The sequence below is a fragment of the Phascolarctos cinereus genome, unplaced genomic scaffold, assembly GCF_003287225.1.
Source record: "Phascolarctos cinereus isolate Bilbo 61053 unplaced genomic scaffold, phaCin_HiC Scaffold_2;HRSCAF=192, whole genome shotgun sequence".
NCBI classification, from domain to species: Eukaryota; Metazoa; Chordata; class Mammalia; order Diprotodontia; family Phascolarctidae; genus Phascolarctos; species Phascolarctos cinereus.
This window is the reverse complement of record NW_027555625.1, coordinates 242,783,579-242,807,401: the sequence shown is the minus strand read 5'-3', so window position 1 is coordinate 242,807,401 and position 23,823 is coordinate 242,783,579. Positions and strand designations below refer to the sequence as shown.

The 23,823-nt window shown below is 33.8% G+C and overlaps 1 protein-coding gene across 2 annotated transcripts in view; it reads right to left on the bottom strand.

Moving 5' to 3' along the window:
• GNAS (GNAS complex locus) overlaps positions 1-23,823 on the bottom strand; it is a 289,283-nt gene that overhangs the window by 17,235 nt on the left and 248,225 nt on the right. For both annotated transcript variants that reach the window (XM_078149881.1, XM_078149882.1), the window contains exon 6: positions 1,643-1,697. In XM_078149881.1, the coding sequence (XP_078006007.1) occupies positions 1,643-1,697 (55 nt within the window). The remainder of the gene's footprint in view (positions 1-1,642; positions 1,698-23,823) is intronic.

Genomic DNA, 23,823 nt, shown 5'->3' with positions numbered 1-23,823 from the left:
TATAAAATGGTTATATGAAAATGGAATTATCAAAATGAAGTTGTAAAATTAAATGTTTAAAATCCAAAATACTGACATTGATAGCAAGGAAAGTATTGAAAACAAAAAATATATCTATAGAAAAGGCTGGAACTTTGATCAAGATTATCCTCATCTTAACAAATAATTTTTGGATTTATATATTGCTTAGACTGAGTTATGCCACTGCTTCTGACCACTGGTGTGGATAGTTGACATTTGGATTTATTTAAAATTAACATTAAAGTTATTTTTTTTGAGACATGAGACTCCAGAGATTTTTGTCCCAGTCCTATTTAGACTATCTAATGTTTTAATTAACAAATAATATAAAACTAATTATCTTTAGTGGATAAAACTGCTTCAAATTATCTGGAATAAACCAAAATAAAAATACTTATCCTTTATAAAACCTAATATTTATATAGTGCTTTGCAGTTTACATAAGGCTTTTATATACATTATCTCATTTGATCCTTACACTAAGCTTTTAGCTTAGGAAGAAGGAAGTGAGAAAAAAGGAAGAAAGGAAGGGAGAGAAGATGGAGGAATGGAGGAAGGGGGGAAAGAAAAAAAGGAAGAAAAGAAGGGGAGGAAGGAAGACTGATGGATGCTCAAGGTCTCATACAATTTATAAACTCACAGAATGTTAGAGCTGGAGTGAATCTCAGAGATCACTTGGCCAAACTCCCTCATTTTTCAGATGTCGAGAATGAGACCCTGAAAGTCACTTCGACCATGGCAAAACTAGAACTAGGACACAGTGCTCTTTCCATTACATCATGTTACACTTTATTACTTGGTACTGAGCTGCTTGGGACCAAGATATTCCTGAGGAAATGACCAAATCGTATATAGTGCCTTCTATTGCCCCAAATGCTTAACCCATCAAGATTATCCAATCAGTAAGTCAATCAATTATTTGTTGCAAACCTATAGTGTGTTTTCAATATACATTGTTTTGATGTAGCCTAAAAAGGCTAGGATCAGAAAACTAATTTCAGGACCAAGTGGAAAATCTTTCAGAACAGAGTAATATAGATTTTCACATGCCTAAAAAACAATAAAATACCTGCAAAATTTTTTTACATGCTTTATACTGGGTGGATTTTTCACCTAATCAATTAACTATATGCTTATATGCATACCAGAGATAGGCCATCAGGTCTTTCATTACCACCCCTCCAAACAAATAAGTTACTTGAATAAAATGAAAGAATAGCTGTATTGTATAATATCAGTTCATCAAAGGCAGACAGAATTGATCAAAAACAATCCCCACAAAGCCTATGATATTGCCCAATGTTTCTTATATGACTTAAGATCAAGTAACAAAAAATTTGATACCTATTATATTTTATTAAATCAATATCGGTTCAACAAGTATTTGATATTTGCCTCCTACTAGACCCTGTGGATATAAAGGCAAAAGTGAAAACAGTCCTTATTTTTATTAAATCACAATATTTCCACATGGTGTTCATATTCCTCCCAAACTATTTTTATAACATTGTTTATTTCTACTTCAGAGGAAGGATATTTATGAACATAATTAAGTCAACTTCAAATAGTTTTTTTCAAGTATTTTTTAGAGCACTCCGATTTTAAGAAGAGTTTCACTCACTTGGTCAGATGGTGTATATTCATTTTGTTTGACTACGTCAATCTTGTCTAGAAAGCTGAAAGAAAAAGAAAAGCATTTAAATGTTGTACGTCTGTAAGCTGTATGTCATTACAAAATTATACCTTTTATCAGAGTGATTATCATATACATATTATGCTGTCAATAGGAGTGTTGTTTGATTAATTTTATAACTCAATTCATATACTTTTAAAATGTTAAACAGAATCCTTTGAAATTAGAAACCCTAGAAATTCATTTGGCAATCCATGGATAGAGACTGAAATTAATATTCTGAAATGAAAAAAGGAAAGTAGAAGAACTCTGAAATCTATGTATGTTTCATGAACTAAAAATACTACTATAAAGTATTCCATGAAATTTCAGAGCATCATATGTCTATAATTACTGTATGGTACAGTGGTGGTTTTTTTAGTGAGGGTTCTGTGTCATGTTAAGTGTGACTTTAAAAATACAAAGTAGAATTTGCCATTACTGTCCAGCAGAGGGCCAAAGGCACAACCCTGCAATGTTATTTTTGTTTGTTACAGTAACATTTTTAAGGAAAAAAAAGTGAAATATGAGTTTTAAATTACCTATCTGTGGAGGCATCCCTACACTTCTATCTGTCAACTAAAACCAATAATTCTACTTACTATATCCTTAATATGAGTAAGTATGGAAGAAACAGAAGCCATGGTGTATATCCATAAAGGTACTTGTAACCTACTTCAGGAGATAATACTGTGACATGTTAATCAATTAATGAATAATATAGCCTGATGTATGAGAATTATATACTGACACAATGTGATAAATTATATGTAACCGTTAATTTGAAAATAGAATAATGGTACATGGTAAGGGTATGGTGAGACTATGGACAACAATTGAAAGAGTTAGAGAAGGGGAGATTAGTATAGGTTACAATCATCAGAAAATGCTTAACATACGAACTAAAACTTTATTTTGACATTAAAAAGCAGTATCCAAACCAGGTCTTGAGGCTGCAGGATCCCCACCCCTAATCTAAACTTTAATTATCACTTTGCTTTTAACAAAATACTTGAAAAACTAATTTGTAAAAAGTCCCTTACATCAACCCAAAGTAGTACCATCAGTTTTTACTGATGGGGTCACTAAAACACCAAGAATGCAAATATACTACAAAAGCCTAGCTCTGTATTTTCTTATGCCCTACAAATGACAATTTGAGATAATCTACATATTCTAATAATATTATATAGGTGTTGGGATTTCAGAAATGGCTTGAAGGACTAAAGAAGAAAATGAGGCAGACTGTGAGCAGGGATGGGGCAGAGAAGGTTGGGAAAGAAATCTGGGAGACAAGGTCCAATGTAGGAGAATGTTTATATATTTATTAGGATGATCAGTTAAGTGATCCCCACCCCCCCCATCACTTAAGAAGCAAAAAATGCCAGGGATTTTTCTGCTACACTACTGCTCTGCACTAATCCAAATAGGAAAGCAATCTTTCAAGTGGTCTACGTAGATTTATAAGTAAGTCATCTAAGTCCTATAAAATATCACGCAAATCTAATTTTCTAAGTTTTAACAATTGCCACCAAATGACAAGAAGAAAACTTTTTATCATAATAATTTTCCATTGGCTGTAATTCTATATCAATAGTCATTTCATCCAAAAGTCTTCCCAATAACTTTCATTTCAAATGAAAATGAAATAGTACATTTCTACAATTAGGCATGTCTTTTGTCACTCAAAAGAAGTAACTATTAAGTTGAAATAGAAGACAACTTCAGTTGCTACTGCAGCTATGCCAAAAACTAGCCATCTTTTAGGCCAATGGTCTCCAAAGTCGGGGAGGTGGATGGTCCCCTTCAGAGTGGTGGTGTGACATCAAGGAGGTATGACCCTAAATGGTAAGTAATCAACCAGCTGGAAAAGTGAGGTGAGAAGGTAGGTTACTACATTCAAAGGATTATGCTGGAGCCAGCTCAAACTGGGTCCCAGGAACTGCTGTTAAATTTTCAATGTTAGCATTTACATTTTGGAAATTGGAAATCAGGGCTTGATTTATTCTTTTATTGTTATATTGTTTTACATGATTTTCCAGATTTAAGAAAATGAAGAAAATGTTAGTAATGCTGATTAAACTTGAAAGTATCAAGTGTAAAGCCTCCCACATACCCCTCCCCAGAACTGATTGTTAAACATTTACCAAGCACACTTTTGGTTGCATTCCACACTTGCCACAATAGACCATTTTGGGGCTTATCTCTAACCCAACCACACCTATCCACTCATTATCACCCAATACTTCTCAACTCTTTTTACCTTCAGAAGCTACACAAGCTCCCAAATTCCTTTCTTTAGTTAGTTCCCTAACCATGACTAGAGAACCCACAACAGTAGCTTATACAGCTGCCACTGGGATAATCCATAGTCCTTTATCCTTAGTACACCCTAGACCATCTTGCAGAAGTGAGGTCCTATGGAGCAGTGGGATGGAGTATGCCACACAGGATAAACAGGCATAGATAGCTAGGTTCTTATCTTACTGTATTTTCTTGATCCCCCTTCCCCCCCACTTGAAACTTCCTCATCTTTATTAAGGCACCCCTATCTTTCCAAGCTCTAAGATTTGCAACTTTAGTGTCATCTTTCCTTACTTTCATTCATCCCACATATCCATGAAGTTGCCAAATCTCAGTCACTTTTACCTCCAAAACAGCTCTGACAGATTCTTCTTATTTCTCTTCATACAATCTTTAGGTCAGTCCTTTTTATGATCTCAACTATTCTGATGGTCTCTTTACTGGTTTCTCTGTTTCAAGTTTCTCCTGTCTCCTAATTCATCCTCCAAATAGTGGCCAAAGTTATTTCCTTAAAGCATAGTTCCAAATTGCTCTTCAGAATGGCTGGATCAGTTTACAACTCCATAAACAATGCATTAGTGTTCTAGTTTTCACAAATCTCCTACAACATTTACCATTTTTTTTCTGTCATATTAGCCAATCTGATAGATGTGAGGTACTATCCCTGATTCTTAGCAGAGTGCCTTGCACATAGTAAGCACTTAATAGATGTTTATTGACTGATGGAAAGATGACAGTTGAATCCTAGGGAACTGATTAGATCAATAAGCTAAATAGTATAGATACGGAAGAAAAGAAGGCCTGAGGCAGAGTTTTGGGGGTCATTCAGCATTAACAGGTATGACTTGGATGAAACAAGATACTGAGATGGAACAGTCAGACGTGTAGGAGAGAACTTGGATAGAGTAGGGTCAAAAAAACCTAGAGAGAGACACTATCAAGAATGAGAGGTTGACCAACAGTGTCAAAGGTTTCAAAGAGGTCAAGAAGGATGAAGATGGAGAAAAGGCCATTAGATTTATCAGTTAAAGGATAATTACTTTGGAAAGAGCAGTTTCAATTGACTGATGACGTAGCCAGGCTATAGACAGTTAAGAAGAGCCTGAAAAAACAAAAGTGGAGGCATCTGTTCTACACAGCCATCTCAAGAATTTTAGCTACAAAAAGGAAGGGAAATAAAAGATGATAGCTAGTGGTAATGGATGGATCAAGTGAAGATTTTTTTTAATGGGGAGACATGGGCATGTTTGTAAGTAGGAGGGAAGCAGCCAGTAGACACATAGAGATTGAAAATAAATGAAACGGGGAAGACAGAGGGGGCCATATGTTGGAGAGAGACTGGATAGAATGGGATGACTTGTGCATGTAGTTTGCCTTGGCAAAGAAAAAGGTCACTTCTTCACGTGAGACTGGTGTGGAGGAGATACTAGCATCTGAGTGGTGTGAAATGAGGAGAGAAGAGGGAGCTCTTGGTGAACTGTCTAAATATTTTTAGTGAAATATGAGGTAAGGTTTTCAGTTAAAAGTGTGGGATGAGAGGGAGTCATAGGAGGTTTGAGGAAGAATGAAAAATTTTGGAAAAGTCGCTGTGGTGACTGCAACAGTGAGTCAATTAGAGAGGTGTACATTTACTGCCTTGCTTCAGTGAGGGTCCATTTGAGATTATGTGACACAGATTTGTTTTGGATCTAGTCAGCAATGTTTCATAATTTTCTCCAGCTTCATTCAAAAGCACATGAGTATGAATGAAAGAAGCAGCTGGTGGGACTAATCTCCCCAGGGAAAGATTGGTAAAAAGATAAGGGAGCAAGGGACTTGAAAGAAGAGACAATGTGAAGTTAAACTGTTTCACCTTGATGATGGGTAAGAGAGGAAAGTGTAGTCAATGTAGGGTGATGACTTGGTGGGACAACTAATGGGTGAATGAAATGGAGAGGAAAAAGAACATAATTTGAACCTGGAAGGCAGAGGAAGAGATGGAATGATAAAAAAGTATAATCAAATAAGTGAATTTCCAAGTTCATGAACATAAAAGTGGTGATTTGTACGTGATGACACGATCAAGGGTATGACAGTCTTCTCTCTCTCTCCCCTTTCCTCATTTTTCCTCCCCCTGCTCCCACTGGCCATGCTATAGGAGAAACTGGACCAGAAGGAGAAAAGATATCTATGTAGGAACAGAGAGAGAGAGAGAGAGAGAGAGAGAGAGAGAGAGAGAGAGAGAGAGAGAGAGAGAGAGAGAGAGAGAGAGAGAGAGAGAGATACAAGAGCATACTGAGAAAAGGAGATGCTATCCTTTTATTCTTATACTTATCTCGTATGTGGTAATAAAAACAGTATTATTATTAGTAGTAGTAGTAGTAGTAGTAGTAGCAGCAGCAGCAGCAGCAGCAGCAGCAATAGCAGCTATCATTTATATATTGCTTTACACTTGGCAAAGTATTTTACAAATATCTCATTTTTTCCTCACAACAATCTTGGGTGACAGGTGCTATTATTACCCCTATTTTACAGATGAGGAAGCTGAGGCAGACAGAGGTTAAATGACTTGCCCAGGTAAAATAACCAGTAAATGCCTGAGGCCAGATTGGAACTCAGGTCTTCCTGACTCTAGATCCACTACTCTAATCACAAGTCTCAGGACTGATGCCATGAAGAAGGTGAAGGGAAAGAGCAGCTTCCCTGTCTCCCACCTAGCTACCACATGTATAAGTAAGTACATGGCAACTCTGTTTCTTTTATATTTATTCTTTCCTTATCTTAGGCAAATCAGTATTCTAAGATGGGAGTGTTCAGATAACCTAGTGAGTTTGGGAAGCCCAAATGTCCCATTAGAGGTTGTACTGTCACCTAAGAACAGTGACAGGGAATAAGAATTCTCATCTAGGAGTTCTGGCCTTTGGAGCCCAGCAGATAGGTTCCTAATTAGAACCTCAAGAAGACTTTTAGAAGGGAGAAAGAAACTTATAAGCAGGAGCAGTAGGGTGCCCCTTTGCCACATATGATCTCTACACATGTGCCTCTCTATCAATGAACTTTAATTTAGAGCCCAAATTAGGGACCTTGCGTGTGTAGGAGGAGAGTATATTCCTAGTTCTATTCCAACTGTTTTCATTATGCCTGCTTAGTAAATAACTTTTCTAAAAGCTAATTAAGCCAGGCTGATTGATATGAAAGGAAACATACAAGTGAGGGCTTGTGAGCTACAGTGCTAGAAACCCATCTCTCTTAGGATTACCACTGAGTAGTAATCAACCAACCCTCTAGTGACCCCTACCTATGAAAATGAGTATAGCTTAGGGGAATGGCCCCAAAGGTGATAACATATAAGCCTTTAGTCACCTCATAAGCAGTACCTACTATACAATCTTTAAGTAATTTTCTTCCTCATCTTTAACTGTGGCTAAATTCATCAGATATTTGGGCAAAGCACTTAGAAAATGCTCCAAGTTTTCATGCATTCCATTCTATTTCACTTGAGATTTCAAGTCACAGATAGTCTTTACTCTTTTCCTAGTGTTATGAAACCTTCACTATTCCTTAAAGCACAAATATGCACAGTTTCTTCTAGAGTTAATAAGATAAAAGAGGTTGTAGAATAAATTAATCAACAAACATTTTTTAAGTGCCTACTATTTGCCAGACACTGTGCTAAGCACTGAGGATACAAAAAGAGCCAAAAGACAGTCTCTGCTCTCAAGGAGCTCATAGTAGAATGGGGGAGACAACATGCAAACAAATAAACACAAAGCTATATCTATATCTATATCTATCTATCTATATGTATTTTTTTCAAAAATGCATATTGCATAGGCTGGTAGATTCTTGAGGAAGCTAAGTGGCACAGTAGATTGTACTAAATCTGGAGCTGGACACCTGAATTCAAATCCTGTCTCAGATACTTATTACCTCTATGATTCTGGGCAGAATCACTTCTATCAGTCTATTTCCTCAGCCATGAAACAGGGATAACAGTAGCAACTACATCAGAGGGTTGTGGTACAAATCAACTGAGATAACATATGTAATGTGCTTTGCAAGCTTGAAGGAAACACTATAAAAATGCTAGTTATAATATTATGAGGTATGTTAGTCACAAATTAACCTGCTGATATTCCAGATACAGAACACTAAATTGATTCATTTATCTGTAATATTTTATAGTATATTTCCTCAAACACTAATTTCATCTTAACAATAAATTCAGTGGGCTTTGGAAACTCTGAGAAGTACAAACTAAAAAGAGATTTCTAAAACCTCAAACTGAAAGTACAGACCTCTTAGTGTTTATACAGGCTATTTTTAGGTCCATGATTTCCTTGAAAAACAGCAACGACACACACCATCAGAGGAACAGTACTGTACTGAAATATTCCAATGGCAAAATCCTAGTCGGATGAAACAAGTCTAAATGTATTAAATGTTTTCACTATCTTCTAACAGATGGCCTCTGCATGTCTGAAAGTTCACATCCATAATGTAATAACAACTACCAGAAAAAATCAAGTGGTATCCCTTAGTAATTTTGAGAAAGGGAAGTAACTGGCTCTTAAAACACTGAGTTCTTATTTTTATATTTCTCTTTAATATATCAATTCTAGGCATATATAAAAAATAAGGCAAATTTACAAAAAAATTCCTCGTATTAAATTCAATTTTTGAGGTACATTTTTATTTTAAAATGAGAATCTAACTCACTATCACTCTATTATCTGCTTGACTACTTTCCAATGTGATTTTTCAAAGGTAAAAGTAGTTACTACAGAACAGAAAAGAAAGGGAACCAAGTTGAATTTTCAGGGGATCTCTTAGGTCCTTGACTCTTCTCTGGAATAATGCTTTTCAGGAAAACAGGGCTCAATAAAAGAATTCACTTTGTATTCTCTTTTAATCAATTTGCTATTTTTCATCTCAAAGCCACTTGCTTTGGAAAATTAATAGCATAATTATGAGTATTATATATTATATGTATATAATTATAAATCTTAGAAGGGTCTGATCAATGTCAAGGTAGCATAAGATTATATCAGGCTTCATGGATATCATATTGCCATTGACATATAAACATTTACTCTTTCAGAACAACACTGTATTGTTGACTCACATTCAGACAATTCATTAGGACCGTTCTATCTCTTTGTCACAGTTGTGTCTTTCCTATTTTCTCTAGTTTTGCCTTTTATATTGTGCCCTTTCTATTTAAGCATCACTATGGCATGTGCTCTGAGGTGTTTTGGGTTTCTTTTTTCCCTTTTAGTAGTAGAGATAAATTTCTGTTTATTAATTCATTCCCTTGCCTGGTAACCAAGGTGATACACTTGCAAAACAAAGACTTTCACTAATGAATAAAGTGAAGATCAATGTCCTATCTGAGTTTGAATGAACCCTGGACCTTTGTTTTAAAAATATAATACTTCAACTACTTACTTACATACTTAAACCTGTAGAAATCAATCAATTTTGATACAGAACTGTCTTTGTATTCAAAACACTGTATTACTTATCTGTCTATATTAGTATGCTTTCAAGAAATAGTATTTAGATAATTTTCAATTAAATACAAAGCATACAAAGGAAAAAGGATGCCAAAATAACTTTGTCCTCTTTTTAGTACAGGAGAAAAAAGGCCTCCCTCTAGTCTATAAACTAAGTTTAATTAGCAATTTTTATTTATACTTACTGATTCTTATCTGCAATATGATAGCCCAGTACCACTGGCTCACCCAAATAATTTAGCATGTCGTCTTTAAACACACACACACAGTGCATATATAGGAGCTTTAGAACAATAACTACCAACTTCCAGAAACTTTAGAAAACTTAGAATTGAAAAATACTAATTGGTCTACAGCAGAGGACTGTAATCTTTGTGTGTGTGTCATAGACCTCTTTGGCAGATCACTTAATTCTTTTAATTAAGACAGCATCATATAGTGGGAAAAAGTCCCTGGATCTGTTAACTGTTGTACGAATTGAAGCAAATCACTTCACTCAGCTCTTAGTTTCCTCATCTGAAAAATGGAGATAAATAATTCTTGCACTACTTATCTCACAGGGATATTGTGAAGAAAGAAAGCTCTGGACCCCTTCTCAGAAAAAAAAATTTAAGTGCATAAAATACATAGAATTACAAAGGAAACCAATTATATTAAAATACAGCTGTTAAGACATATTTAAAAAAGAAAAGCAAGTTTGTGGACTCAGATTAAGAACCTGGGTCCACAGTTATGCAAAAAACAGAGACTAACATATAGTATATTTGTTCATCTTAGTGACCCATGCAAACAACTAAAGGATCAGTTCAAATATGATCATCACTTTTAATTAAGAAGTAACATCACAGAGAAAAAAGCCCCTGGATCTGTAAATAATTGTATCAATTTGAGCAAATCACTTCACCCAACTCTCAATTTCCTCATCTGTGAAATGGAGATAAATAATTCCTGCAGTACTTATTTCACAGAGACATTGTGAAGAAAGTACTTTTTAATTAAAAAAAAGCATTATATGCATGTGACTATGTAATTGTGAAATGATGTTTTGTGATATATTCCAGTTCAGCAGTAACAGATTTAACTCTCAGTTCTACCACTTTCTGTGACTTTGGGAAAGTCACCTGACTTCTGGATGCATCATTGCCCTCCCTTGTACAACAGGGATGGTGTCTAACTCTCCTTTCATCATAGGCATGGTTATGCGAATAAATAGGGTCATGTGTATAATCAAAAAGAAAATTTTTTAAACAGGTAAAAGATTCTAGATTAAAGCAATGTTTACATTGTTGCTCCCTATGGTTGTTTATCCTTCAGAACACATTTTTAAAATTTAATTAATTTCATTAAGTTTTAATACCTAGACTGAAATTTAGCTCAGCACTATGAAGAGTGGGTTTGTTAGGAAGTTAACAAATTAACAATTAATGAGAAATTTTTAAAGGGGGAGGCGTTGTGATGGAAAACTGATAAAGGTAGCATATTAAATCTACTTAAGAGAATATACTAGTTTTTAGGAACATGCACACATGTACACATGTGTATATGTGCGTGCACAAAAATAAGCAATGTCCTGATAATAACAAATCAGATACCTATATTGAAGCAAGTCCAGATAAATCTCTTAAAGAAAGTTAGCAATTAATATGTACTCCAAAGTAATAAATTAATTTAAACAAATGTTTTGCAATTTAAATCATTCGCTATTTTAAGTGGGTGTTTTAAAAAATTAGTCTGTGCTAATCTGAGGGACACATGACACATATGAAGATTTATTTTTCAAAGGAATGATGAAAACTTGAAGCAGCAAAATGTGGGCTGCTTAATTAGCCACTAGGCATCATTGTCATTTCCTTCCACTTTTTAAAATTTTCATTTAATAAACAAAAGACTTTGGCAGAAAGGGTCCTTTCTTGCAATGGCTATATTTAATGGGAAACAAACACACATTTTCTCTTCATTCTAAATTAAGTCCATGAAATAAAGCAGTCTAGATATTAAACTTTTAATAACAGATAAAAATTAATTTCCAAAGGGTAAATTAATGGCATTTTCATTCCCTCATCAAAGGAATTGGTGTTTAACAGTTAAAGGGGTGATTAATCTTTTGTAGGATGAGTTATCTTGCCTACCATTTGGAAAGACAAAACTGTACTCAATCAGTGAGTCATTAAAGAAACATACTTGATCTTAAAGCAAATCAGGCTGTGTGTATTGGTGAGAGAGAAGAGAAGAGAAGAGAAGAGAAGAGAAGAGAAGAGAAGAGAAGAGAAGAGAAGAGAAGAGAAGAGAAGAGAAGAGAAGAGAAGAGAAGAGAAGAGAAGAGAAGAGAAGAGAAGAGAAGAGAAGAGAAGAAGAAAAAAGAGAAAATTCACAAGGGAAGGCAAGAGAAGATTCTGAACAAAAGAAAACATGACCAAAAATAAATAAACCACTTTCTGGAATTATAGCCTTCTGAAGGAAAGTAGAAAACAGACTCTTTTTTCTCAGATGCCTTCTTGACCAAAAGTACAACCTGATAATCTTTGTAGATTTTAGTTTATGTCATTAGATAAAATAATTTAAAAATGAAGTGGGATAGGCATCTAAAAGGACATTTTTGTTCATCTTAGTAGACAATATACTCCTAGTGAAAATTTTATTATTTTAAACAACTATTTCCTATGAAGATACATATTGGAGTGGGATTTTAAAACACAACAAATATACATCTATAAAAATGCCCAAGTCTACTCCTTCAATGATCTCATCGTTCAGTGACAAAACACAAATTACAAAATAATCAGCACTCAAAATAATCTAGCATATATATTAATTTGAAATCTCACTGTCAGTATGTATGTATGTATATATGTATGTATAGATATGTTTCAATTAACTATAACCTAAGTAAAATATCAGTAACATAATTTTGTTTATAGGAAAAGATAGGTCAATTTGGAGGGATGTTACCTTTATAGTTTATAATAGATATGGCAATTTTTAATCCACTACTTAAAAGGATCTTCAAATGATCCTTGTTTTAATCAAGAAGAGTGGAAAAAAATACTCAATATAATTACTAGTTAAAACATTAAGCCTTACAAATAACTGAAAACATCTAAATTAAAGCAACAATCTTAACACTTCTTAATTCAAAAGCAGTGTCAAATTTTCCTAGGACAGCATTGATGGCATCCTCATAAAAGGTCCTGATTTTTTTTGCTTTTGTAGTTGAATATGAATATTATACAATAAATTCAATGTTTATAATTTTTCTAATACTTTTTTTACTGAATGACCAAAATGAATGTACTAAAGTTCTAAATTTAAAATTTTCTATACTAATGATGTACTATTCCAATTTATTATCATTACTTTTATAATGCTATAAATGCTGACAGGTAAAATTATATGTATACTTTAACATATATAAAAAGGGAAAGGAAACAGTGTTCCAGAACTGATTACGCTGATTTTAACTGATAAAATATCAGTTTCTTAGAGATTTAAATACTTGCCAATCTAGGGCATTGGATTGTACTAATATCTGAGTAGATAGTACTATTTACTGTCACAGATAATATTTAGGCCACCCTTTTTCTCTCTCATTCTACTCAACTACTATTTTTAAAAGTAGGAAGGAATTCTTGACTTGCTTAGATAAATAAGTGTCAAATAAGAAATATATCTATTAACAGAAAAACAAAAATGTGGTGCTAGGGAAAAAGTAAATGTAAACAAAATTAGGTTGAAATTCATTGCCAATCTCACAGAATTTTTTGAGGAAAATTCCTTTTGTCCCTTAAGATGCTATATAAATATGAATTACTATTATCACCTTCAGCCCAATAACAGAGATATACCTTATTTTTAAAGAAAATCATATTTTTCAAATTACAAAAAAATCAGAATGTTGATAACAAATTAGAGTAAATTTTTATATTATCAAAAATCTCTTCACTTTACCTAAGAATTTACCATCATGTCCTTTAAGAAGGAATCTTCTCAACTTTATGTAATATGTGATATATACAATTTACATATAAATCAATTTAATTTGTAAAGTAACATAATTGTTTCTTTTTCCAAGGAGGATATTTTATATGACACGGTAAAGATGTTATGAACATTTGCTTCAATATACAAAAGCTGCTCAAAGGGAACACAATTTTTATATTGCTTTCACACCATTTTTATTTTGTAGAATTTAAGTTTACTAAAACAAAGTTTTTAAAGAAAAAAAGCAAAAGATTACATGCTAAGTACACCTGAAATAAAAGTTACTTAATTTTAAAAAATATCCATAGAAGTACTTTATGTTGGAAACAAAAAATACAGAAAGCTATCCAAAGTAAAAGAACAATACTATTTTGAGATCATAATTATAAAAAAATGCATCTGAAAATTCAACTTACTAGATTATCTTAAAGTAATAATTTTGAAATATATTTTAAGATGTATTTTGCACCTAAAGTTACATAATAAAAGAAATATGTATAGCCAAACTTAAACAGAAATTTGTAACAGAAATGCTGGCAATGTTCTGATCACTATGATTTCAACAACAATGAAAAAATAAACCAAAGATTATTTTATCTTAATAAAGTAAAAGAGTTTCTTACCAAGCATTTTTGCTTTTAATCTGCTTAACCATTATGCTAAAAATATACGTCATTATTCAGAACAAGAATGCAAATAAATTTTAAAAAGTTATTGTATAAAATTGCCTTCATGAAGAGACTACATTTTATTCCAATTACAGAATAGCCTTAGAAGAGTCTTACCACTTGGAGGCAGAGGGGCACCACTAAGCAATTTTTTAACCAAATAATATGAAAGTTTAAAAAATGTGACTTTACAGATGTGGAATCAACTTGTTACCACAAGGTTAGAATTCCTTATATGGAAAGGATAACAAGACACTTAAAAGCCTAAAATATTAAAATTACCGGTCATAAAGGACTACTATTACTATACATAAAATGTTTTTTCCCCTGTCAATCCATAATAAAATCATATTTTTCTCAAATAAAAAATATCCAGCTTATAGCAGTTGCTTATCTAACCCCACATTTGGAAACATAATATTTAAGAGATTGGAATAACGATCCACTTACACAGTATGGAAAACTTTAATGTGAAATAAATAACTTTTTTTTAATGGAATGATCCAAAAAGAATAAATATCAAGAGGAGAAAAAAGTCTTTTGAAAGAAATTCTATAAATCGTTTTTCCCCTTCCTTTTACTCCTCTAAAGTTAGTCTGGTTTAGAGGATATACTAACTTGCCCAATCAGTTTTACATTACAGCACCAGTCCAGAAATAGCTCCCAGCCGCCTTGGCCTCTAGCATGGTTGTCATGACAATGAAACCACAGTTCTATAAATAGACCATCAGCACCAAATCTTGTGAGAGAGACATCTGGAATCCGGCCAGTCAAACCTCAGCTTGACAAACAAAAATAGGCACAGGCAGATTTAGAAATGGGAAAGGTATAATGTATCTCTACTCTAATACAAAGAGTAACAAAATTATATAGAAACAAGCTGGTTGCATTTTAATGAAAGGTTGATTTAATGAAACAACTGAGGAAACATTTTAAAAGCTACATTATTAATAAAAAATGCCCCAAGGGTTTTGGAAAGGGAATTTTGGGTCACTTTTCACAAGCTATGCAAATGTTAACATTTGAAAATGAAATAAAACTGCTGCTGAAATAATACAAAGCTGCTGCTTTTCTGTTTTTAAGTGGTAAGAGAAACATAACTTCTAAATATTCACAAAAGTAGAGTTTTGCTAGTTTGGGAAGCAGAAATATTCAGGACACTAGACTAACATCCTGAAAGCTGGATTGATAATGTGCTTTAAAAATGAGTTGCCTAACTTCAGCAAGAAAGGATCTCATCTCAAGAGTAAACTGCCTTATTTAATAAACTCTATCAAGTCTTATGAAAAGGCCATCCACGAATGAAGACAAAAATTAATCTCACTCATGATTCAAGCCATATCTGAACTCATTTTCATAAGTAAAATCAAACTCTATTGAATCATTACATAACCCTGCTTCCCTTCCTCCATCACTGTACTACTTTTAAACAATACCTTTCTTTCATTTTAGTGGGTGAAAGAATGTTCTATTCTTAGACTATGCCTTTGATTGACTCATTCAATTATCACCACAATTATCTGTGTAGGCAAGGCAGTAATGTCAAAAATGTTATTCACTACATTTATCAATATTATTCAACAACAGACATTTTCTTAATAAAAACATGATTCCTTAATACCTTTATTGCCAATATGCATTAGCAACCTGAAATATTCAGATCATTGAAGTCAGCCTTATTGTAAGCTGATAACAAATAACAAAATTAAAAATTAAAAAAAAAACTCCATCCATTACAGAGCTCTTAAGGAAATTTACTCATAATTCTTTCATAACTTAAAATGCATTTTAGACCAAAATCATATGATTCTTTCTTCTAAGTTTATAATTCTCCCTCAAATGAGATAAAAAGTGCTCATGTGAAAGGATATGAAATTAGAAATTGCTGTTATAGATTGCACAACTGTGGTAAGTGAAAGTATACAAAAATAAAGTGACTGGTAAAGGTCCAAAGAAGATTGTAAACATAACCACGTACAGCTATAAAATGATTTTAAAAGTTAATTATTGTCTAGGCCTATAGCCATTAAGACAAAACTTTAAAGAAAAACAGTACTCTATCAATCCATAGGATGCCTTCAGGCCCTAACCTACTGGCATTTAAATTACTTAATTTATATGTATATAATCTTCTTTGGTCTAAAAAGGGATTTTATAAAACTAGGAAAATGCATTTATCATTTTCAACATTGCAAGTAATTCATATTGTCTTGCTTCTGCTACTAAAAAAAGATCTCAAATATCTGAAATTATGGTTAGTATTTGAAAGGTCCGAATCAATTAGAAAACTCGCTTGTGTAAGTGGAGCATAATTTAACTTATCTCCACTTAATTGTATGCTTATTTTTGTTCTCTGGCACCAAGAATGTTGCATTTTTGTGATATTCCCATTTTACACATTTTAATAAGTTGTCATCTTGAACCATGCAGTTCTGAAGTATTTTTCTTAATTACATTTTGTGTAATTATGTCTTTTATATATTTATACATAATTATATACATGAATTATGTAATTTATATGAAAATATAGTGAGAAATTTTAAACATCTGTGAACTTAAGCACTGTATGACAGAAACTCATTTTTCAGGGTGATTTTGTATATTTTAATTAAATATTCAAATCCACATATATAGATATTAGAACTTAACTCAAAGGTAAATAAAAAAGGGAGGATTATCTGTCAGAATTTTATTCTAGAGCAAAGTAAGACTAAGGGTTTATATAAAGAATGGTAAGCAGTATTCAGCTGAATTCTCCTGAGAGTTGCAAGAGAAGAAAATCAGTAAGAAATATACAAAAAGAAAAGATGCATCTTAAAAGGTAGTATCGTTATTAAATGGACGTGTTTTTCAAAAGTTTATTATCACACATTTCATCAGATTGACGAGCTAACTTTTAGCTCTTAAATTAAAAGTTGAAAAATATAGTAAAAAATTATCCTTTGTTATTGTGGCCTTCTCTCTGCAGATTTTTTCCCCTTAAAATTATCACCTCTTCCCACTCCTTTAGATTGTAAATTTCTTGAGACCATCAGGATCCAAATTTCTATCCTTGTATATCCCTAATGCCTAGCACAGTGGCTTACACAATGCAAGGGTTTAGTAAATGATTGCTGAACTGAACTAAAATACTCCTCTTTAAAAGTGGAAATCAGGGAATTTTCTTAGATTTATAATATCTCTAGTTACATGCCTGTAATCAAATGAATTAACTTATGATGAATAAAGTAATACTCTATTTAAAATCTTTACAGGACAAGAATATCAAGACAAGTAAAGATGAAACATGAAAGTTCTAGAGTATTAAACTATTACTTCCTTTGTAAAATTAATATTGCTACATTTGAATATGAGGGGGTCATTAAGTATAATTAATTTAAACATATTTTCAAAAGATTTTGTTTCAGTCAGCCAGTCAACAAGTATTTATTAAACACATTCTGTGTCAGGTGCTGCGGCTAAGTGCTTGGGATACAAAGAAAGGCAAATCAAGATATGAACAGAGTAAGTAGAAAGTAATCTCATATAATGAAAAAGGAATAAAATGCTGCACACTTTTGTACAAGTACTATATTTTCAAACATAAGAATAAGGGTATAACAATGCTTATTTAAATGTGCTGAGAATTGTACTGAGAAAAACAAAATTCACCTCAATTGACTCCCCCTCTAATTTCTAATTTATATATTTAAAGGTTGATAGCATTTAGCTCTTTGACCAATATTCAAAATTACTTTTATAACATCTAAATATAGTTAAAATTTATAATGAGCAACTGTCAAGCAAAAGATACTTGTTTCTCATGTTGTTTGAAGCTACAAAATAAAAGGTAGAAGACATGATACCAACATCTAGGAGTTATAAAATATCAAGATTACAAGTTTGAGGAGGACAGCATAAAAGCAAACTGAAACCATTCACATATCAACAGATATGAAACAAACTAAAAATGCAGACAAGGGTTGTAATTTCATTGGCATGGGGAAAACTTCTACCAGATGGTAGAGAGCAGATAAATCCTACTCCTAAAAAAAGCCTGAGACATAGTGCTTAAATAACTTGTCCATAGTCAACCAGCTAACAAGTATCTGAAGTGAGATGTTAAACAGTCTTCCTGACTCCAAGCCCAGCACTTTATCTACTAGTTCATGAGGGCTCCACAGTCTATTGCAGAGTAAATGCCTTAAAAAAGTATACAGATTAAAGGCGTGATCACATTGGACCGCATTAATTGTAAAAGACTATTCCTACTTTCATAATACACGATAAATCTCTAGTAGAATACTAAAATATTAAAGGATTCATGTTTCATTGATTATTTTTTTGAAAAGAACTACATATTCTAAGAATGACAGCTGATACTCTTAGATTTACCAATTAAAAATAGCAACTTGGACTAGAGAGTTCTTCTGTGTTATTTAAAGATTGTGTGATACCAGTTCTTGTGATACTTCACAGAACAATACAAAACATAAGAAAAAACTACTGCTTTAGACAGAATTGGCTAAATGAGAAAATATACATGCAACTAAATTTTCTTAATTTGAGAACATTTGGGGCTTGACATTTATTTGCTTGAAACAATCTAACTTCATCATTAAAATGTTTAGTTAACATGAGTTATGTCTACTAAAGTATTTAATGAAGATAATATAGCATAGAAAACAGGGGAATGAATTCAGAATTAGGAAGAATTTGGGTTCATTTCTCCTCTCTGATACATACTATGTAAACCTTAGCAAATCATTTAACCACCTCAGGAACCCAGGCAAAGTCTTTAAGTATAAATTGAAGAATAGTTTCTAATTTGCATAGGTAGAGTTTATTATACCAATGAAATCACAGGCCAATGAAACCAAATGAGTATTTACAGTATAGTATATTTTCAATTTATTGAAATTTCCCTTTACATGTTCCATTTTTTCATGAAAATTATAATATGTAAATTTAATGAGATATAATTTCATTATGCTCATTATGATTTCTTTGCATCCAGTTCTTCTGGTCCTCAAAAACATTCAGGGACTTTAAAATTAGTTCTAGTTACTTTCTGTGGGTTAATTATTTATTTCTTTGCCCTTACATTAATTCTTGTTTCATGGATCTGAGATTTTATCAGTGGAAGGAGCTTTCCTGTGCCTTTTGCCAAAGCAGGTTATCACCTTCTCTGGAGCTTATAGTCTTAAAGAGTTGATTAGGACGCTGAAATGTTAAGTGACTTGCCAGGGTTGCACAGCCAATATTTGTCAGGGACAAGACTTAGACGCAGGTCTTCCTAACTTCTAGGATACTTCTCTACCCACTAAATCACTGATATGCTGTATAAAAATGCAAGCTTAGAACATAAGGTGCACTAACATCAACTTAATTTTTGTATTATTTTAAAGTTTACAAAGAGCTTAAATATGCATTATTTAATATGCATTATTTGATGCTCCCTGTGAGGCAATAGTAGTAGAGTTATTTTCACCTATTTTATAGATTAGGAAACTGAAGATCAGATAGTTTAGGTGGCATGCACAACAACCAGTAAGTAGTTGAGAAAAGACTCAAATATGTCTTTTGGTTCCATTTATAGGGGTTTATTTCACTATACGATATTGGCTCATATATTCCATGAAATGAACAATGCCTTTTTTTGGGGAGAAGGGAAGACTGGGTCTCCTATCTTGCCCATGACAGAAGTGGAGCTGCAGTGGGTCTGATTCTAGTACTGAACGGCATGGAAACTTCTGACCTATTCAATTTCTGACCTGGGTTGGTTCACCCCTCCTCAGGGAGCTTAGCGGTCCCTATTCCCAGGGTTTAGTTTAGACACTTGATCAGCTTAGCCTTACTACAGTTCAGAACTCCAGAGCACAAGCAATACATCAACCTCAGCTACTTCCACAGCAAGTGTACGACTATACCCAACACTTAATTTAGTATAATTTAAAATTATCAGGTTTTGCATATTTAAAAATGCAGATATATAATAATTGCAAAGTAAAATATAAATTCCACTTATGAACGTGGAATTGTTATGAAATTGCATTTATACATGCTATGGTAGATGGTAAATTAAGGCACTTATTTAATTCAGGGCAAAGAAGGCATTTAAGCATTAAGTTCAAATAATTATAGAAAGTGGGCACCACTGTGGGATGCTAAAAACAAATAAAGATCCAATTTAACTGATGGGAAGACAAGGACAAGTAAAAAGAATTTATTAAGTGCCTACTGTGTGTGAGGTACTGTGCTAAGCATTTATAAATGTTTTCTCAGTTGATCTTATTTGATTCTCACAGCAACTCTGTGAGGTAAGTCCTATTATGATCCCCATTTTTGAGGAAACCAAAGTAGACAAAAGTTAAATGATTTGCCCAGGGTCACACATAAGTAGTAAATGTCTGAGGCCAAATTTGAACTTAGGTATTCCTGACTCCAGATCCAGTGTTCTATGCACTATAAAGGATATACTTTTGTTTTAAGGCATTAAAGTTCTGTTTATTTTCATAACACAAGATCCAGGGATAGAAGACCCTCCCTCCTCAACCAAATAACATGGAGTAAGCAAAGACAGGAAAAAGCATGCTTCTAACACCTATAACCTGTATGACCCTGGCCAAATCACTTAATTTTTCTCAGCCTTAGTTTCTTCATCCTGGGGGTTAAACTTCTAGCCAAGATGGCTTTCTAAAAAAGGCAGGAGGGGAAGGTAGGTGGCGCAGTGAATAGAGCTCCGGCCTTGGAGTCAGGAGGACCTGAGTTCAAATCCGACCTCAGACACTTGACACTTACTAGCTGTGTGACCCTGGGCAAATCACTTAACCCCAATTGCCACACACACACACACACACACACACACACACACACACACACACACACACAGGTAAATAAACAAATCAATAAAATAGGCAGGCAAGGCAGCCCTACTCTAACACCTTTAACTCAATCAAAAACCGAAATTTTGCACTAGGTTGAATAATATTCAAGAAATTTAATGAGTAATTATAATAGTTTCTTTCACCTGAAAACTTCCCCCAAATCAGTCATAAGACCATGAATAATAGGAAAGAGGGACTAGAACAGTTTGCCCATGCTCCTTAGCAAAGCTCTGAACTGGATATCCCAGGCTCATGAGCTCTGAAGTCTAAGCTTTTTATATCCTGTGACACAAAGAGAGGGCTCTGAAAATCCAGGTCTCTGAACCTCAAAGATCAGGGCTGAGGAATGAGGGAGAGGCAGAAGTCAGTACAGGAACCAAGAGACACAGACAGAGACCAATCTAGGGAAATAGGTTTACATAAAAGCATAGCAGAGTGCTGTGGGAGCAGAGTTTGGCTGCGGCACAAAGTTACAATCCAGGAACTAAGGCTAAAGAGAGAAGTAAACCAAAGAAGTTATAGACCATTATAAAGAATTATGCAATAGGCCCAGAGATACCCAAAAGTCCAACCTAGAAAGTGAAAGCAACTTCGTAATAACTACAAGCAGAGACTCAAAGAAAAATGTATTTTCAGGGGGCAGCTAGGTGGCACAGTGGATACAGCACTGGCCCTGAGGTCAGGAGGACCTGAGTTCAAATCTAACCTCAGACCAAACGCTTGACACTTACTAGCTGTGTGACCCTGGGCAAGTCCCTTAACCCCAATTGCCTCAAAAAAAAAGCATTTCCAACAATGCTTAGGTTAAATATCTAGAAGAAATGAAACAAAGAAATAAAAATGAAATAAAAACTCTAGATTTGTGAGAACAAATAGCTTAAAGTAGAAAGTAGTAAACCTTACCTAGGTCTTTGATTTCCTAAAAATTTGACTACAACAAACACAAATCAATGATTTGATGACATAGCAAGAAATATTAGGGCAAAATCAAAATATTTATTTTTTTGTTATTAATTTATTTATTTTTGGTTTTCAACACTCACTTCCACAAGATTTTGAATCCCAAATTTTCTCTCCATCTCATCCTTCCCCCACCCCAAGATGGCATGCATTCTGAATACCCCTTCCCCTAACCTGCCCTGTCTTCTATCTCTCCCCCCCCCACCGCATTCCCTTCCCCTTCTACTTTCCTGTAGGGTAGCATAGGTTTTTATACCCTATTGCCTGTAAATCTTATTTGCCAGTTGCATGTGAAAACAATTTTTAACATTTGTTACAATATATATTTGGGTTCCAAATTTTCTTCCTCTCTCCCTCCCCACCCACCCTCATTGAGAAGGCAAACAACTTAATACAGGTTATACATGTGTAGTCATGCAAAACATTTCCATAGTAGTCATGTTGTAGAAAATTAACCATATTTCCCTTCATCCTATTCTACTCTCCCATTTATTCAATTCTCTCTTTTGACCCTGTTCCTCCTCAGGAGTGTTTGCTTCTGATTACCCCCTCCCCAATCTGCCCTCCCCTCTATCATCCCCCTGTTCTCTTATCCCCTTCCCCCCCCCCATTTTCCAGTAAATTTCCATATACAATTGAGTGTGTATGGTATTCCCTCCTTAAGCCAAATCTGATGAGAATAAGATTGACTCATTCCCTCTCACCTTCCCCCACTTCCCCTCCACTGTAAAAACCTGTTCTTGTCTATTTTATGAGATAATTTATCTGATTCTACCTCTCCTTTTCTCCTCCCAGTATAATCCTCTCTCACCCCTTAATTTTATCCTCCAGATATCACCCCTTCATCTTCATCTCATCCTGTACCCTCTATCTATCTATCTATACATATAATTTCCTCCACCTCCATGAACACACAGGACCTACCAGCTTCTAACATGTTGGATGGAACTTCTTTGGTCAACAGAAAACACAAGAAAAACAGACAAGAGTTATATGGGATTGGTAGGGATGGACGGGTTACAATCTGCATTATCAGAGGGGAACATTCAAATGGATAAAGTCAGAGATCCATTTGCTTATCTCTAAACCTAGTAGATAGCTCATATTAATACTGCTTTTCTGATGTATCCTACAATTTTAAGAGGCAGTAAGGTATAGTGGAAAGAGTGCTGGACTTAAAGAGTCAGAAAACCTAGGTTCACATGCCAGTCTGGCCACTAAATGGTTATATGACTGAAGGCAGGTCACTTAACCTCTCAAAACCTCTTTCTTACTCAGAAAAATGGAGATGATAATAATAACCAATACTATTTACCGCACAAGATTAGTTGTGGGGAAAGCTCTTTGTATGTAAACACCTTAAAGTCCCATATAAATATAAACTATTATTGTAAAACAAACTAAATTGAATGAAAATTTTCCTATGATGGCCACTTATAAATACTTTTAATAACACTACCATTTTGGTTAAGTATTTAATGGCTTCTATTTCAAGATGTTCTTTACAGTGTATTAGTGATTTCCTTAAGTATTTTAAATCGATGTGAATTTTAAAATATTTACTTCCTAGGATTTTGGGGAAGGATAACTCCTCTTACTGCCTGTGACACTGATTAAGTCATTTGTTTGTCCTAGACTTGTTTCTTCATCTTTGAAACAAAGGGGTCAGGCTTGATAACCTCGGGATCCCTTCTTCTACTTTAAATTTATGATTCTGTGATCAGTATTTTCAAGAAGATAATTCCTAAAATCAAGAAAATAGTCATCATCATTTATGCTGAAAGCTTATAGAACAGGCAAGTCACTTTACAAAGACAGTATATAGAAAACTTTACTTCTCTGAAGAAGTTATTTCATTT